At 39.3% G+C, this 17,522-nt stretch overlaps 2 protein-coding genes across 2 annotated transcripts; both read left to right on the top strand.

Moving 5' to 3' along the window:
- Positions 1 to 95: 95 nt before the first annotated feature.
- LOC116732928 (prostaglandin reductase 1-like) lies at positions 96 to 10,402 on the top strand. The gene is made up of 9 exons (XM_032583537.1): positions 96 to 287; positions 1,809 to 1,930; positions 5,110 to 5,155; positions 5,500 to 5,559; positions 6,892 to 7,059; positions 7,624 to 7,897; positions 8,690 to 8,795; positions 8,926 to 9,044; positions 9,180 to 10,402. Exons 2-9 carry the CDS (start codon positions 1,825 to 1,827, stop codon positions 9,288 to 9,290), a joined length of 990 nt encoding a protein of 329 aa, XP_032439428.1. The 5' UTR covers positions 96 to 287; positions 1,809 to 1,824; the 3' UTR covers positions 9,291 to 10,402.
- A 1,345-nt stretch (positions 10,403 to 11,747) lies between these two features.
- On the top strand, positions 11,748 to 16,113 carry txnb (thioredoxin b). Its single transcript, XM_032584338.1, has 5 exons — positions 11,748 to 11,907; positions 13,197 to 13,301; positions 13,679 to 13,744; positions 14,003 to 14,068; positions 15,748 to 16,113. Exons 1-5 carry the CDS (start codon positions 11,884 to 11,886, stop codon positions 15,808 to 15,810), a joined length of 324 nt encoding a protein of 107 aa, XP_032440229.1. The 5' UTR covers positions 11,748 to 11,883; the 3' UTR covers positions 15,811 to 16,113.
- The last annotated feature ends 1,409 nt before the right edge of the window (positions 16,114 to 17,522 follow it).

Consider the following 17,522-nt stretch of genomic DNA (forward strand, 5'->3'; position numbering starts at 1 on the left):
TTTCTACTTGGCTTGAAGTGGAGCTCCGTCACAGTGCGCTACGTCATACGTAAGTTGTTTGGCTAAACTTTAGACCAATCACGTTTCACGTTTCAAGCGTTTTCCCGCCCTCTCTTCTCGAGGCATTTAACATCACTTCTCTCTTCTCGAGGCATTTTAACATCGCAAAGTTTCGCTGACTAGTGAAACTTTATTTTGTGGCTACCCCACAGTTAGATCTGACAAACTAAAGTTCTCGCGGTTTTACTGAAAGAAACTGAAATAAGGAAGTGCAGCAGCCCGACAGAGTGAGTGTACTTCTTTCATAGGTTTTGAACTGTTTGCTTTTATGCGTTTTGACTAAGTTAATGATATTTTAGTCTTGCTGGTCCTCCTGTTTGTTTGTTTTTGTGTTTGGAACACAGTGATTATACAACCACGTTCGCTTTTTTATTCTCATGCAAATCGTTACACATTTGGTCGAAAAACAATGGCATCTTCCTGCTTGTTATGTTTATAGATGCTCGCCTGGATACGTGTAGGCATGTTTTGTTTCAGATTCGCTCATTTTTATTGAAGAAGCAGCTGCTGTCAACGCTTACGGATGGTTTAATATTGAATGTAATTAACGTCAAAAGATAGAAGCAAATGCTTCGGTGCTATCTTAAGATCTCTGCAAAACCATTCCTAATCTATTTACACGTTGCCTCTCAAAAGTTTGGTTTCTAATGATTTCAGAGTGGGGGAGGTTTGTTTGTTACTTTTCTACTGGTTTGTGCCCAGTCTTTGTACTTTACTTTGGTAATTTATTGTCCATAAGTTTATTGGCTTGAAGAAATAAGAACAAACGTCTTTAAAAAGTAGGCAAAGGGGCATCTGAAAGTGATGTATTCATAAAACACTAGACCTAAGAGATGCATATGCTAATAGTGCCCTAAAAATGAACTTTTTGGTCCTATGCTATTTTTCTATGCAGGAATACTAACCCTTTTTCATAGATTCAACTGAAAACATGAAACCAAACTATGAAGTAAAAATGTTCGTAGTTTTCCATTATTTGTATACAGTCTTGACTCACGTTGGAGGTTTTTTATGCCTGATGATTCATAGGTTGGAGTTTTAAGGATTTTTAAAGTGATACACTTGACCAAAAATGCCCAACAAATCTCATATAAAGCTTAGGCAGGTTGGGTACTGACTAGAGCTCACTGCTTTTTTGGACTCTTGTGAGTTGGCTAAATAAAATGCATATCTGCAGAACCCGTGTAGGGCTCCTTATGTAGGTCTTGGCTTTGTGGGTATTGAAAAAAGTAATTCTTGAGAAAGAAATCTAGCACCAAATCAAGAGTTATCCTCTGTCAGATATATGTTGGTGACTACGATGTATCATTATGTAACCCCAGGAAGCCCATCTGAGACCAATTTATGATCATTTCCTGCTGATTGGGAAGTTGCGGAAGTGCACTGCTTTCACAAAAGAAAAAGAAATATAGACCCTTATGTTGTGATTATGAGATAAGATGTCTACTTTTTTTTTTTTCCTTCGTTGAAAGCAATGCACTTGCGTCCGATGTGCCCAATGAAAATCTTGGAAAGACTTTTAGAAAACCTAAAGAGCTGACCACATTTTTCTTTTTGAAGCCCGACTCTTTGGAATTATACTTATAGAAATCAGGTGTAACTCAAAATTTTGCAGAAGTGTATAACTATATTTTCTTTATGCATTGTGATGAGGTAACTTTTATTCTTTATAGCACTAAGTGTTTCACAGCTGTGCCACATGTTCCTGCCTGTTTGATCCCAACTGACTGCTCGTTTTTTGCCTGCAGCCCTGAGTAAGTCACCATGGTTCAGGCTAAGTCATGGACTCTGGTCAAGCATTTCGATGGCTTCCCAAAGGACGGCGACTTCCAGCTCAAGGTGGAGGAGCTACCTGAACCCAAAGATGGAGGCAAGAAAACATCCTTTATTGACTTTGAATAAACGTAAAATGTATAATTCCTTGCAAAACTATTCACTTTGAACTTGTTCACATTTCTTTCACTTTACTACCAACCAAACACGAATAACCTTTAGATTTAAATTTTTTTGATTTATGCTCAGCATACGTGGAGCTATTCTGTAAAGGCCTCAGAGTTGTGTAAGAAAGCATTAGTCTTTATCATAAATACCAACGAACACAGCAGTCAAGGCCAAAGATGTGGGGAAGTTTAAAGCAGCTTTAGGTTATAAAATAATATCCTATGATTAGATCATCGCACAGAGCTATGTTCAGTTTATTATTTTGTAATGTGAAGAGTTTTGGCAAAGCTACAAAACAAATATCTGTTACTAATTCATTTGACTCACGAGACGTTTTTTTAAAAAAAAGTGTTAAGAAGAAATTTGGACAAGATTTAGTTTGCTACAGTCCATGTAGAGGACACAGAAAGTGCTCTGGTCAGATAGCGTGAACAAAAGTGAAGCCTTTGACATGCAAAATGCGGTGGGCACTTATTTATTGAAAATAGGTGCAGATTGAGTTGTAAAAATGGCCGTAAGATGAGTACGTCTGATTTAGGAACACCGGCTAAACACAGCGTATGAACAACGTTAAACGTTGAGGGTATTATCAATTGAAGACCATTTGATTTATGGTTTTAGTAAATCAAATGTGACCGGGCTACAACAATGAACGACTGGCAATATTTAAAATAGCCCTAATTCCCTTAATTTTGGGTGATCGGCAATCAGCCAATACTTGCGCGAGAAACCGATATTATCCATTGCCACAAAAGGAAAATCAGCCACTGTGCCCTTTGCTCTGCCGTGAGAGAAGACTGACTGAGACAGAAAACTGCGGTCGGTGGTTCACCCCTAATTTAAAACGATAAAAAGTTAGCCCTACACCAGATCCGTTTGGCTCCAAGCCGATTGCCCATAACCTTTGGTTCCAAAACCAGAATGTTAATCCCAATTAGCTGCTTTGCAGTTCTTCACTGTTTTATTTAAGAGCCCTGTGGAGGAAGAAATCACACATCAGAGTGCCTGCACAATTCTTCACTTGTATGGGGGATCAGATTAGCAAATCACAATTGTGACACGTGTCACAACTGAGCTACATTGGACACAATTGTGACACAAGATACACTTGCTGACTTTCTAACATCTGGTGGTCTGACCACCAGCAAAATCGAAGACAATGGGCGTCTGTAGTAGAGTTACCATTTTCTAAGGGTGTGGAAGCAAGTTGACCCGCGTGAATGAAAAGAAAACAACGTACTCCGATACAACACAAAAGACTGCAAAAACAACATTATTCTTTCAGATTTTAATCTGACAGTGCCACAATGAAGGATTATTGGTTTTCTAAAAGGCACCAAAAAAAAAAACCCCATAGCATAGTTCTTCACGCAAGTAAAGACTTGGCAGGTGTTGTATAACCTCTCATTTTAACAGATTAACAGTCACATTTCTGATGTGCAGGGCTGAGTCCTCTCTGCCTGAGCGCTTTCAGACGCTGCAGGTTAAATAAAATCTGAACTTTATCAATAGCAATCACACCACATATTTCTCAGAATCAAACATATTTGCCATGAGTCAGACCCGTCTGTTTTGTGTGGAAGAATGGGCAATGTGCAAATCTGACAGAGAAAGAACAGTTACAGCAACAAAAAAAAACAAAAAAAAAACTGGGTGGGTGGTGATCAGCCGTTACTTGAAAGAGAAACCGATTTTATCTACCGATCTTATCTATCTCCGCAAAGTCTGAAAGTCAGCCACTGTCCTTTTTGCTCTACTGTGAGAAATGGCTGACTGAGACAAAAAAACTGCAGTCACCAAAAATAAAAAAGAAGAGATCCATTTGGAAACAGTTTTACTTAAGAGTTACCTGGAGGGAGAAATCACACACCAGAGTGCCTGCAAAATGTCTCTTTTTGCTTGTGGGATCGGTTCAGCAAATCACAGTTGTGTCACATGATGGGAAAGACACACATGTGGATTCTCTAACGTTAAAAGATTAGGCTGACCACCTGTGAAAGACAATGGGTGGACTTACCGTTTGCTAAGGGTTGTGAAAGCGGGTTGGGCCGTGTGAATGGAAAGAAAACATTCTCCAATACTACAGAAAAGACTGTAAAAATCAAAGATTTATTTCAGATTTGAATTTGACGGTGCCATCATGGAGGATTATTGACTTTCGAAAGGACACAAAACAACTGAAATTTAGATCCTGACATGAATAAGTGCCTGACAGACGTTGTGACAGTCCCGCCCACCGGGACACGTCTGCACATGTGCAGTTAACAATAACTTCCCAACTGTTGCCAACTTAGCGGCTTTTCAGACCAAAAAAAACATCATCATGCTTTTTACAGATCAGTGACTGGCCAGAAACCTGCAAACGGTTCACGTCTACAAATTAATGACCAATGTGTGCTGAATTCAAACGCACACCACACTTTTCAGATTTGCCTTTCCTTCAGCTTCACCATTGAGAATGCTCTCCTTTGTGTTTGTTTGTTTGTTTGTTTGTTTGTTTATTTATTAGGAGAATAACCTCCAAAGTGGTTATTAATCTTCCTGGGGTCCAACTAATAAAAACACAAAAATATTAATTCAACACATAGGGCAGTTTCAACATTGACAGATAATATGCATAAGATTATTTAGACATAACATTTTACAGATAACGCACATAAACCTGGATTTTAAAAAAATAGCAATTTCTGTGCTCTTTTGATAGAAAGTGTGCTTTTTAAATCTTTTCAATCTTTGCTTTAAGATGGAATACATTTCTGAAAAGTGCATTCCATTTTTCAAGAATAAAGGGACTGAATTCCCTTTATTCTTGGAATAAATTCAGTAGACAACAGATTTCTGTTACAAGTTCGTCTTTTCACAGTTTGCAATTCCGTCTCACAAGAGTATCTGGTAAAATGTTTATGCATCTGATGAGAATAAATAAGTTTTTCACGAAGTGATTCAGGTCTCCCTGTTAGTGTTGATCTGTCACATAAAATCCCAATAAAAATATGTCTCGGTTTTGAGGTTGTAGTGTCACAAAATGTGAAAGGCCTTTACGGGCTTTGAATGCTCTCAAACTCTTTCTAAATAATCTTTAAACATCAAATTGTTTATTTCTTTCAGAGGTGCTTTTGGAAGCAGTTTTTCTCAGTGTGGATCCATACATGAGGTGGGTTTTCTAGAGCAAACTTCCAGAACGTTGGAAAACAGCTGAAACTCTCTGTGCCTTTAAATCTAGACTTAAAACTCACCTGTTTGGAGTTGCTCTTGAAGCATAATCGTTTAAGAATGTAATGATGGCACTTGACTAAATGCGCTGTTTCAATTGTTGATTCGATGTTGCATGGCTTTGTGCTTCTGTGTTTTTATGATGTGAAGCACTTTGAAATGCCTCGTTGCTGAAATGTGCTGCACAAATAAAATTGCATTGATTTTCACTGGCTTTAGAAAGCAATCATGCTAAGACTTCAACAAACGGTAATGAAAGAGGTTTGTTGCTTCTGGTGTCCGCAGGCCGTTCAGCAGGTTCCACATGAAGGAAGGGGACGTGATGATCGGAACGCAAGTGGCGAAGTAAGAAAAACGGCCGCTGTCCCGCTCACCCACCGAATAAACCTTCACGATGCATTTAGCATGTCTGACGCTTTCCAAAGCAGAATTCATCCTGTACTTGTTTGTTATTACCAAAGCCTTTGGTTCAGTGTGAGTCTGTAGCAGAGAGTACGCACCCTAAACATTCTTGGCTGGGTCCTTGTAGATACATATCTGTTGATATTTTGTTGATGACCTCCAGAGATAAAGCTCTAGGTAAAAAAAAACACGCTTCCAGTGAAATTCTGGCAAGATTATGTCTCGCATTTCCCACATTGTGAAGCTTTACAACAATGCAGAGGAAAACGTCTGGATAGTTGAAGTGCAGCCGTAGCAGAAAACCCAAACTGCTCTTCAGATGTGCGAGAAGTTAACCATTAACTTCAAGTGTCCACTGAGATCTAATAAATAGTCTCTATATGAGAATTTTATTTTTATTTTTTTAGAAGGGGAATAAAACAGAACTTCAACAGTTTTATTACATTGTGTTTTGGTAATTTAAGTTGCACAACAATTTAAAATAAATAAATATGTTGCCGTTCATTCAAACTCCTTGTTTGAATGAGAATAATGAGTTTTCAAAATACTTTATATATAAGACCACGCCACCAGGGGGAGCAGTAGTGAGCCACCGAATGCACATCTAGTAATGCAAGACTGGGAACAGATATAGAATAGAATAGAAATGTTCTCCAAATGTAAGGACACAATAAGAAAAAGAAAAACAATGTCATGAAAAAGCAGCACATACAGATGAATTAGTTTTTCACCAACTCCGATTTCAAAGTCCAACATGGCTGCCTCACATGTAAGAGTCTAATAGCTGTTTGACAATGTAATTTGCTACAGTGGTTGAAAGTACAAAGAAATAAATGCATTACTCTTTAAATGAACTGGTAATAATTAGCCTGACTGCTGAACACAGCAGAACTAGATACCAGGACTTTTTTCTAGGTCCACACAGAGACGAACACGGTAAATTTTCATAAACGGTTTAGAAAAAAGCATGCATCCCACAGTATCAAAGAATGATGCAAAACCACACGGCGTGCGTAACGAAGTCATGTAGCTTTTAAAATGTAATCATTAATCAAATTCCACTATAAATAGTGTTTTATTATGTCGCTTTTCTGGTTCAAAAATATTGACGGGACTAATTTGCTTCTGTGGAATTTTTTCTCTTAAATTTAATTGCGCAAGCCCCCAATGGACAACACTCTTCTTACACCTGATGTATTCTTTGTCATGACACAAATGCATTTTGTCCCGCGACTGAATCGGAAATGTCACTGACAGGTAACTGTTTGTGTGCAGGGTGGTTCAGAGTGAAAACCCAGCATTTCCTGTGGGGAGCCACGTTGTGAGCAACAGTGGTTGGAGGAGCCACTCAGTCAGCGACGGGACAGACCTCATTCCCATCATGGCCGACTGGCCTTCAGACGTTTCGCTGTCTCTGGCTCTGGGTTCCATCGGCATGCCAGGGTAAGACAGGCTGCACGTAGCCAAATTACGCCAATTAATCCCTCCAGTTTTTCTGCGAAATTCACGCAAATTCAACACATCCATACAGTTTTTCGCATTCATTCATTATTGGGAGTTTATTGAACATTTTTTGCAAAAATGATGGAAAGCGTTAAGTTTAAATGATGCTAACTTCCACCTGCGGGTGTCAGCATTTCTTACCTCTAATACACTGCTGTCTCAGTCTGAATTGGTATCAAGTTATCATCTGTGATCGATGTGGAGAGTAACAAAAAGTCACAAATATCACAAAAGGTCTTGCAAATATTTCTGACGTCTTTCCGCAAAATCAGTGATTTTGATTGCAGAAAAATCATGAAATCGTAGAGGGATTGATCAAGCTATTTGTTCGTATTTTAACTGTTTAGGCACAACCAGCCTTTTGAGAACAGTCGTGATCTTGATGTGGCCCCGAAATGAGAATAAACTTGACAACCCTGACCTGAATTCAAAAGAGGCTGGAACTGGCGGGGAAAACAGGATATGGGAGTCGATTGTCCTTTATTTATTTTTTCCTGTCTGCAGGCTGACGGCCCTGTATGGAATAGAGGAGGTTCTCGGACTGCAGGAGAACGAGACTCTGCTGGTGAACGCCGCAGCCGGAGCTGTGGGAAACGTGGTGGGACAGATCGCCAAGATCAAGGGCTGCAAGGTGGTGGGTTCGGCCGGGTCAGACGCCAAAGTGGCTTACCTGAAAGAGCTGGGCTTTGACGAGGCTTTCAACTACAAAACTGTCCCTTCCCTGGAGGAGGCGCTGAAGAACGCTGCTCCTGAAGGATATGACTGCTTCTTTGAAAATGTAAGAGAGGTTTTGGTGCCGTTGTCTTGAAATAACCAGAGGTGGGTAGAGTACCCAACCGTCGTAGTCAAGTAAGAGTAGCATTACTTCAACTCTCACTTTTACTCAAATAAAAAAGTATTTGGTGAAAAGTCTGCTCAAGCAGTAACTGATTAAAGGGTCTGATTTAATTTTTTTTTTTTAAATGTCATCAAGTAGACAAAAATATTAAGTCATGTTCAAATTCTGGTATTTTAAAGACCAAAATACCAAATTCAAGCAGAATATTTTTTTTTTTCCAATGTAAAATGTGAAGCTAATACGTACAGTAGGTTATTTATACGTAGTGCGTGTTGGAAAAGGGTAAAATGGTTCCAGGGACAATGTGTGGTGTTTATGTGTAAAAATGACACAACAGACTCGGCAGGTTCATGTGGAAAATAACTGCAGAACAACAAAGATTGTGTTCAAATATGTCTCACTGTAACCTAAAGTGTAGACGTGCAACTGTGTTTGGTGCATTTCTGGTTAAAAATATATTTGTTCTTCATTCAGTGAAGTTACTTCTAGTGGGTAGAGAAGTCAGAAATTTTACTCAGATAAGAGGGGTGATACTTTGTAACAATATTACTCAAGTAAAAGTAAAAAGTATGGTGTTGTAAAACTACTCCCAAAAGTGCATCATTTAAAAAAAAAAAAAAAACGTTGCTCAATTAAATGTAACTTAATGAATATAGCTAGTTACTGCCCACCTCTGGAAAAGATTACGTTTTCGTCCAGTTTTTGTTTGTGACAAATTTGCACTTTTATTAGGTCGGAGGTTATTTTTCAACTGTCGCCCTTCCACAAATGAAGACCTTTGGAAGAATAGCCGTGTGTGGGAGCATCTCCACTTACAACGACGGCACACCTCAGACAGGTGTGTAATCTGTACGTTGTTCAGATTATAATCTGAACAATGTGGTAAGTCTCACATTACCACTTGTAGACAGGTAATGTAGGCAGGGTGCGGTTCTGACCCGATTTGTTTCAACTGGAACATTTCTCAGGGCCTTACCCGCACATGACGATGATCGTCAAGCAGCTCAAGATGGAGGGTTTCACGCAAAACCGGTGGCAACACAAAAACCCCGAAAGCCTCAAGAGAATGATAGGCTGGCTACAAGAGGTATGGTCATTATTTCAGTTGTTTTGAAATAACAAAACACGTTCAGATTCTGTTGTGTTTTGGGTAAACATTCAAACGTTGATGTCATTCAGCATCGACGTGATTAGATTTAATATATTCATTCTGCCTCCGCAGGGGAAGCTGAAGTGCAGGGAGCACATCACAGAAGGATTTGAAAACATGCCAGCTGCTTTTATGGGGCTGCTGCGCGGAGACAACATCGGCAAGGCTGTTGTTGCAGTGTGACCCCTTGCCAATGGGAGGCGCTGACGAGTTTACGCATTAAGAAGGCAGCGTCGATGAAGGGGGTTCGTAGTAAATAGTTAGTATAGGTTTCTTAGATATTTCTGTTAATGGGGTTATAAATGAGCTAGGGACTTTTCGTTTAGTCAAACATTCTTTGAGGAATCATCAAAGCATTAAATGTGAAACAGTGCACCAACCTGAACACTTGACAACGTGACCTTTGGGGGCTGCTGATAAGGGTGCAGCCCAGAAAGGTCCCACCCATTCTTGGGGTTATGTAACTTCTGCCAAGCCTCACTTCCCTAATCGTTCTGTACTTTGCCTCACTTGCAGATAGCTGAGGTTTTCTATTGAGGGGTGAGCTAGCTGACTGTCCAGTCTGTGGCTTTGGTTTTCTTCTCCTGCTTCCTTCCTGTTTCTTGGTATACATGCATTTTCTATCTAACATAGCTAAAGTTGCATGAAAAGTATTCAGGAGACCTGAAAAATTAGTGGTTCTGGAGAAAAGAAGGAGGAAGTTAATTCAGTCCTATGCTACACCAACATGAAGTAGTGCTTATAATACAAATCTGAAATGTAGGAAATGCATTTGTATTGTTTTTTTCTCAGGCCATGTCTTACTAGAAACCAAACCTCCATCCTACTTTGAAGTCTTTATGACCTCTAACCGGTATCCCAGGCAACGCTAACATCACTACTTCATCCTGGTCTATCACAAAAACTCCATTGAAAATAAATGTAGGTTTGTGGTGACTAAATGTTAGTCAGACTTCAAGAGGCATGAATACTTTTTGGAAGCTTTAGTATCTTCACACCCTGACTTTACTATAAAAGTTGACTTTTCTACTTGTAATAGGTTTCTAATGGTGGTTATATAGACTACAAGCCTAGTCGTTTGTTGTAACGAAACACAAGAGGCACCAGAAAGTAAAGATTACCAGGATGTTATACATACTCACAACTTTGCAAATACTGTTGTTGATTTAACGTACACGGTGTATTGTACTTGTCTTTAGTATTTACTGCAAGCTTTTGTATGAAAAAAATAAATGATTGTTTCTCTGAAATCTTTTAGGGGGAAAACGAATAAAACATGTTGTATTGTTGTCCTCTTTCTTTTGTTACTCTTAATGTTTTGTCAAGGTCATCTTGACCTTTTCCCAGTTGCATCTCATGCTTAAAATCATGATCCCTGAGGGCCTCCGAAGCCGGTCAGAAGATCTCGGTCAGGAAAAGAGTACTAAAGAACGTTAAAGAAAATGCATATACCATGGATCGCAGTGAAGAAGTTGTAGAGAACAAGCACTGATGCCAAGAACTGGGAGTTCCTCCAAAACTAATGAAAGTCCTGGTAGAAAACTGGCCAGAATGCCTGCCAAGAGGAATAAAGCATCATAGGTTTTTCTTACAGTTGAAAGGCATAATGAATTTACTTTAAACTAAAGTTTTCTTTAAATAAAGTGCCATTATATATATATCTGTTGTAGTAAGGTGCTATATAAATAAAGTAAAATTTATTCCTGAAATTGATCCAAATAAAAGCAAAGGCTATTGACCTCGGCCATGCTGAAAATATGCTTCTTCCTGTTTTAGATTGTGTGTTTTTTGTGCAACCCCGTCGTTTGCTTTTAGATCTAGAATAGAGATTGAGAAGAAGGACGTGAAGAGTAACGGCGCAGGGGCACGTACACGTCGTCATTTTGCGGCGTTACCATGGACGACTTGCCACAAAACTGAGCTGCGCTGAGTCAATCATTTACGGTAAACCAACAATTTGTCAAGTCATTATGACTTGTACCGCTGGGTTCCCGTCATTTTGCCGGTCCACGACGTGGGCGGAAATTGGACACGACACATTATCCGATTCACATGCAAAACTACTCAAGTTCCGGCTGTACGAGAAACGTCAGTAATGTACACGATAACGAAGAACTGCTAATAAATAAATACAATTTCTTTATTTAATAAAGTCAGCCAATTTGATGAAAAAAAAAAAGAAATGGAGAGTTTTAGCCTAGTTTTTTAATTCTCTGTGGCCTATCCCGTGTCAGCGCTGAGATGGCATTTGATTGTTCGTTTCCCATTGTAGCCGACACCACCTACTACTAATATACTATTTAGATACAAACTCCATCACTTCTGGCTGGACCTTGCGCCGGTGAACCAGAAAGGAGCAGTCTCAGTACTGGTGCTGCTCCTTCTTACGTCTCCAAGTACATAAAACTGAATTCTTTCATTTCCATTCATGTTCATACACCATTTATAATAGTTTTCAGAATAAAAGTAATCGTACGATAATTTAATTTACAATTTAAAAAAAAAAGCATAGATAGAAATCGCCATAAAATGAAAATACAATTTATTATATTACAAAGTTTCAATTTGGCTTAATTACGGCGGAAAACTGCATTTTGCATCGGTTATTGAACTAAAGACTTTTATTTTGCCAACTGTCTAAACTGACTTCCGCTACTGTTTAGACTAGCTTGACCGAGGCTTTAAAAGACCTGGGGACGTTCGCTGTAACGAAGGTGTTTTTCCAAACCCCGAGGCTAGCTATTTCCGTCGAGGCACACATCAAAAGGCAGTTATCATGGTCCGGGAAGTGAAGGATTTAGTAAGTACTTATTTTGTCGGGCAGGGTCTCGATTTTACAGCTTTAATTTCCATCATGTTTGCCATTATTACTTTGGGGGTTAGGTAGGACAGAAACGCATCCATGCTTTTTGCCCCGGCGCCTCTTTTACAGCCCTTGAGTTTATCGTGATGCTTGATCCATTATCCGGGCCTGTCGGTTTGGAGTTCATTTAGCTACGTTTATACACGAGATCTGTAGCTGTTAATGGCTTATAAACCCGTCAGCGTGGTCCCAGCAGGTCACACGAGGCTGACTGGGTCATCGTGCGCCAGGCTGCTGTAGCCCTCGCCGCTGGTATGAAGTTGGCTTCCGATTCACAGCGCTTGAATCCCGCGGTTCGCAAAAAGGCTGCTATCTCATTGTATTCTTATTTATTTAAACATTGCGTGCCTTTGTTTTCTTTTTAATTAAATCCACTTTAACATCGAACTAAATCGACCAGGTTCTGTATTCTTATAATGTAAATATATACGTTTAAAGTAGACTCTGCTATATTAGAGGCGGCTATAGAGTTGAGTGGTCAAGCTTTTACTTGTATAAATATTCTATCTAGTTATTGAAGCGGAATATAAGGGAATTTGGAGGCTAAAATAAGCAGAATTAGTCCTTTACTTGGCGGCCAAACGAGAAGCCAACTGTCTTAGCCCTTAGCTGGTACACCGCCGCTGTCAACATGTGCTCAAAAGTATTGCTTGGACTGTGTGCCCGTCTGGTGTACTTGCTAGAATCATTTGTACCCAAAAAGTAAATAAAGTTCAGGAGCAGACTAAACTCAAAAGTTGGGAGCTTGTGGAGCAGTTAAACGTTAGGCTACGCCGCCATTCACAGCAGGCCCAGGACGAAGGGTGGAGACACTGATGGTACTTAAACATCTCAATATAAAAAACAAATGCAGCTGTCCGATATGGAGACGGTAGCAGAATTGTGACTCGATGATCTGTCTGTTTAGCACAGTATCCAACCACAACGACCCGAAAATGACCACAGTTATTAATTTCAGCGGATGGATGGATGGATATTTTTGAATCGTGGGACTGAGCACCGTGACAAAAGATGTAGAAGAAATGTAGATCTCTACTTTTAAAAACAGGCGAAAGGCTTAAAAGGGGGGAGGGGGGGAAATCCTGAAAAATTAAAATTCTCCCCAAACTGTTGTGCCTTGCCAAACTTTATACCCTTAGCATCAGCACAGGCAAGGGCATGCCAAAAATAAGAAAACACAACACAACCCAAGTTTAAAAATGTTCTGTGTGTAATCTGTTTCACAGGCAGACTTTGAGTCCATCCTGAAGGGGGCTGGAAACAAGCTGGTGGTGGTGGACTTCACAGCTACGTGGTGCGGTCCCTGCAAACAAATTGGCCCACAGTTTGTTGTAAGTGGATGGGCTTTGAGTCCGAGCGTTTGTTTAAATGCAAACTTTGCGTGCAGCATTAGGGCGGCCTTTGTAAAGTGAAACTATGGTAGCAAGCAGCTCTGAACCAAATGTTTTGGATCATTGCCCTCAGCGGCTCAAAGGGTGTGGCATCTGTTTGGAGAGGAAGCTTGTTGCTGTGGCAACCTTTTGTTTTGCTTTTCCCCACCTTGAAGGGAAATGCTACACAGGAATACATGGCTACTTTGATTAAAGTTGATACCTTTTCATGGATAAACATGTATTTAATAACTTGTGTTGGATACCAAAATACTTTTACTTAAAAAAAAATTCTTTGCACATTTTTTATTTTTAATATTCAACTGGCTTTCTTCCAGGCACTGTCGGAGGAGGCTGAAAACAAGGAGGTGGTTTTCTTGAAAGTGGACGTAGATGAGGCTGAAGTAAGTCTCCTTTTTATTTCTTAATCATTGTTGATTTTAATATCACATCATCCAAAGTCCTTTATGAAACTAATGGTTGAAATTGGTATTTAATTTTATACAAACAAATTAATTTACAAAAAAAGATTCAGGTTATCATAAAATGGCATGTAGGAAAAATGCCTTCAATAATTAGCAGCCCTGATTTTTTTTTTTTTGTTGATTTTTTTTAAGCACTTGTGGTAACCCCATAAAATGTATATTTTCTTGTTTTGTCAGGATGTGAGCAGTCAGTGCAAAATTTCGTGCATGCCTACATTCCACTTCTACAAGAATGGCGAGAAGGTGAGTCCAAACACTCATTTGTAAGATGTTTCGTTTCTAAAATGTGTCCTCCTCCCTATTGGAGGAACACTAGTCATCTGTAATTTCAGAGATCAGGATCCCGAAAAGTTACGAACACGTTTTTGTTAGAATATTTGCTCTGCATGGTTCTTACGTATTTGACAAGTTCAGTTTAAGAGGAGACGCATGCTGTGGGTTTGTCAGGTTTGACACCTATTAAAGACAAGTTGAACAACACAGAAAAGACAAGAGAGTTAGATTCTTTTGTACTCGCGAGGAGAACGGACAGAGATGTGTTTACAGTTACAAATCTCCTACCGCTCTGAAACACATTTGTCCGCTCTTCTCTTTTTATTACTTTCAGAGTCCCTATCACAGAGAGCACTGCAACTCTAAAGGGGTGGGGACAAAGCATTTTAGTTGCAGTGCTAATGACAATCACGAACTAAACACATGTTATCTTGCATTAGAACACAGAGTAAAAACAGAACAGGTCGTATATCTTCAAGGCGACGATTCGTCAGCTATCTAACCGTTCAAAGGAAGAAGAAGTCCTGGTGAGCAATGAACCCCGTGAGCACGGTTATCACTGCTTCTCTTCAGGGAGGCCCTCTTGTGAAGACGGAGATACAGTAGATCAAAACATACAGAAACAGTCTTTATGTTTAGAGAAAAGAAAACAATCATGGAACATCAAATATGAAACACTATTGGTATAAAGGAAACAACAAATATATGATAATATATACATTTCACCTAACAGGGTTGATTGGGGGAACTGTTCTGGTTTTGTTGTTTAGTCCGTTTCATCTGACCATTTTGATGCAACAGCTTTCTACATGCATGTCCACAATGACTCTGGTGTAAAAACAATGATGGTTGGGGTTTCTCTAGAGCTCAAACTCTCAGACTGAAGTGTGATATTATATGCTGCTCTTTAAAGTGAGACTACAGAATCATGGTCACAAGGATGAGATTTTAACTTCTTTTTTCCCCCCCTACACAGAGTAAAGATTTACTATTGAAACCATTTTAAGGCATCTGTAATTAATGTAAAATAATTCAGTTCAGCTATTGTAATTGCAGTTTGTAAATTCTCAGATACATGTTCCAAACCCTCACAAAGAGTAATGACAAAAACTGTCGGCACTATGAATCATATTCACTCGTGGGTTAAACTCGACTTGTTTTAAATTGCATCTCATTTTATTTTATGGAGGAAGTGGAACAGACTCTGACATTGGCTTTTTGACGCCACCCAGTGGCGTGTTTGTTCGAAATGTCGCATTCATTGAAGTTACCACATTTTTAGTTTGTTTTTTTTAAACCAGTTGGTCTGCGGTCACTCAGCAGGTGTGACCCCCCCTCTAGTCTTTTATTAGTTAAAAGCTGCACTATATAATAAAAACCACAGAATCAAACACTGAGAGGCTCAAACAATAAACGAATGAGCTCTAATGGTTTGGCTCTCAGGTGGCTGAAAAGCAAACCGGTTCTTTTACTGAACAAAAGAACTGGAACCAGAATAGCGCCGTCATCCAGGCTTTAGATCAGTTTGAGACGTGTTAAATGAGAAAACAAGATCACGAAGTATCTTGTTTTATCATATTCCATCTCCAAATGTAGGAGATGGAAAATGTCACCATTATGCGTGGTAACTCTCGTTTTCTGTGTTTCAGGTGTTCGAGTTCTCTGGAGCCAACCTGGCGACACTAAAGTCCAAACTTGAAGAGCTGAGATAGACGCTGAAATCCTGCTGACCAATCCACACACGACCACCCTACACAAAGCCTCCAGAAGAAGCTGTTACCCTCTAAACACATCTGAAAGGATTCCCTTTTAAATTTCATGTAACCATAATGTCCGCTGTCCCATTTCAGCAATAACTTATGTTCCACCGTTTATGTAATGACCCTGTGGTCCCGTTTAATTCAGTGTGTCTCGACTGTCTTTAGACTGAGCTTCAGCTAGATTCCAAAAATGACTGACTAAACATGTCTGTATGTTTCAAAAAAGGTGGATTTAATAAACAGTGAATCCAAAAATTTTTTTTTTTTGCAGTTTTTCATTTAAAGTAGAAACACTAGCTGACAGAGATGTGAACAAGACTGAATGCTACAGAGCGGTGGATTCATGCTGACGGGAAAGGAAAGTGCCTTCAAGCTTTTTTGTATGGTTTTGAACTTTTAGATTTGAAGTTGGTTTCAAAGAAGGAAACACTAGTCCTCTAGATCATCTGTTATTTTAGTGTAGGAGGCTAAAATAACAGCCTCCTACACTAAGGAGGCTTAGTGTAGGAGGCAATTTCAAATTTAATAGAAATTGCCTATCTTTTTAATATGCAGTGCTCTGCTTAGAGGTCTGTTGTGTTGTTTTTTCTGGTGTGAGGCCCTTACACCTGCTATTGCAGAATCACTATGGTCACTTAGGATTCATGAAATATATAGGCAAAAGTATTCATATCCCTCGTAACTTTTTTATTTTGCAACCACAAATTTGTAACCAAAAATTTTTGGTAACAAAACTGAAGTAAAAGGATGTATGGTTTAAAAATGTCTTATAAAAACAAAGTAGAAAAGTGTCAGTACTTTTCAGTTACAGCTATAAGTCTATTTTAATTTTGTATTGTAGCTGCTGTAGGATTAAATCAGCAAATGGGAATGTCTAATATTTAGGTCTGAGCTCTAACTAGGCTGTATAGGAATATAGGAACAAAGAATTGTACGCATGTTACATTTACAGCAGGGTAGTTAGTTATCTGAGCTAAGTAGATAACATTTACTGGGTGAAGTGGATAACATTTTCAAACATTGATATCGAAGATATATAACTAACCAATCAATCTATTAGCCAATCAATCACCAGGCAACTCGGTTAAAACAACGTGTGTCCCCCCCACGCACTGGGTTTCAGACCATAATGCCCAAAACAGACGTATAACTGACCAGAAATCCGTTTTCTTACGCACTATCTCTCCGGCTACTTGTAAACAATATCTGACCCGACTGAAACGAGTCGTAATCTTTGATTGGTGTGTTAAACTCGTCAACGTAACAAAATGGACCTGAGAACCTATCAGATCCAGGGCGGTCACAGGAGTGGCCAATCAGATTGGCACCAGTTCCATCCCCCGCCCCCTTGGCCAACACCTTATCAGGTAGCATACCTGTATTCCTCCGAAGGATGCAGCCTACTGTGGCAAGCTGTTTTATCATTTAATAGACTGGATTAGTATTTCAGATATCTGTAAATCAATTCTTCCCAATAAAAATGAACAATTGAATTATCCATAATATGATTATTTTACAGCTTTCTTAAAGTAATTCTCCCTAGAACAAATGACATTACATTTCCCATCCATGTGTATTGTGTTAATAGCGAAACACATTCACAAATATGTTATCTGGAATAACCATAGATGGATGAAATTAGGTTTTTACATGGAAAAACTCAT

This window comes from Xiphophorus hellerii, chromosome 14 (assembly GCF_003331165.1).
Source record: "Xiphophorus hellerii strain 12219 chromosome 14, Xiphophorus_hellerii-4.1, whole genome shotgun sequence".
Classification (NCBI taxonomy): domain Eukaryota; kingdom Metazoa; phylum Chordata; class Actinopteri; order Cyprinodontiformes; family Poeciliidae; genus Xiphophorus; species Xiphophorus hellerii.

What these genes read in the sequence shown, in the direction of transcription:
- txnb (XM_032584338.1), top strand. Translation starts at nt 11,884, where the DNA reads ATGGTCCGGGAAGTGAAGGATTTA. An exon ending in AAATTGGCCCACAGTTTGTT is followed by an intron (nt 13,302 to 13,678) that starts GTAAGTGGATGG and finishes GCTTTCTTCCAG; the next exon opens with GCACTGTCGGAGGAGGCTGA. An exon ending in TCTACAAGAATGGCGAGAAG is followed by an intron (nt 14,069 to 15,747) that starts GTGAGTCCAAAC and finishes TCTGTGTTTCAG; the next exon opens with GTGTTCGAGTTCTCTGGAGC.
- LOC116732928 (XM_032583537.1), top strand. Translation starts at nt 1,825, where the DNA reads ATGGTTCAGGCTAAGTCATGGACTCTGGTCAAGCATTTCGATGGCTTC. An exon ending in ACCTGAACCCAAAGATGGAG is followed by an intron (nt 1,931 to 5,109) that starts GCAAGAAAACAT and finishes TATTTCTTTCAG; the next exon opens with AGGTGCTTTTGGAAGCAGTT. An exon ending in AGTGTGGATCCATACATGAG is followed by an intron (nt 5,156 to 5,499) that starts GTGGGTTTTCTA and finishes TGGTGTCCGCAG; the next exon opens with GCCGTTCAGCAGGTTCCACA.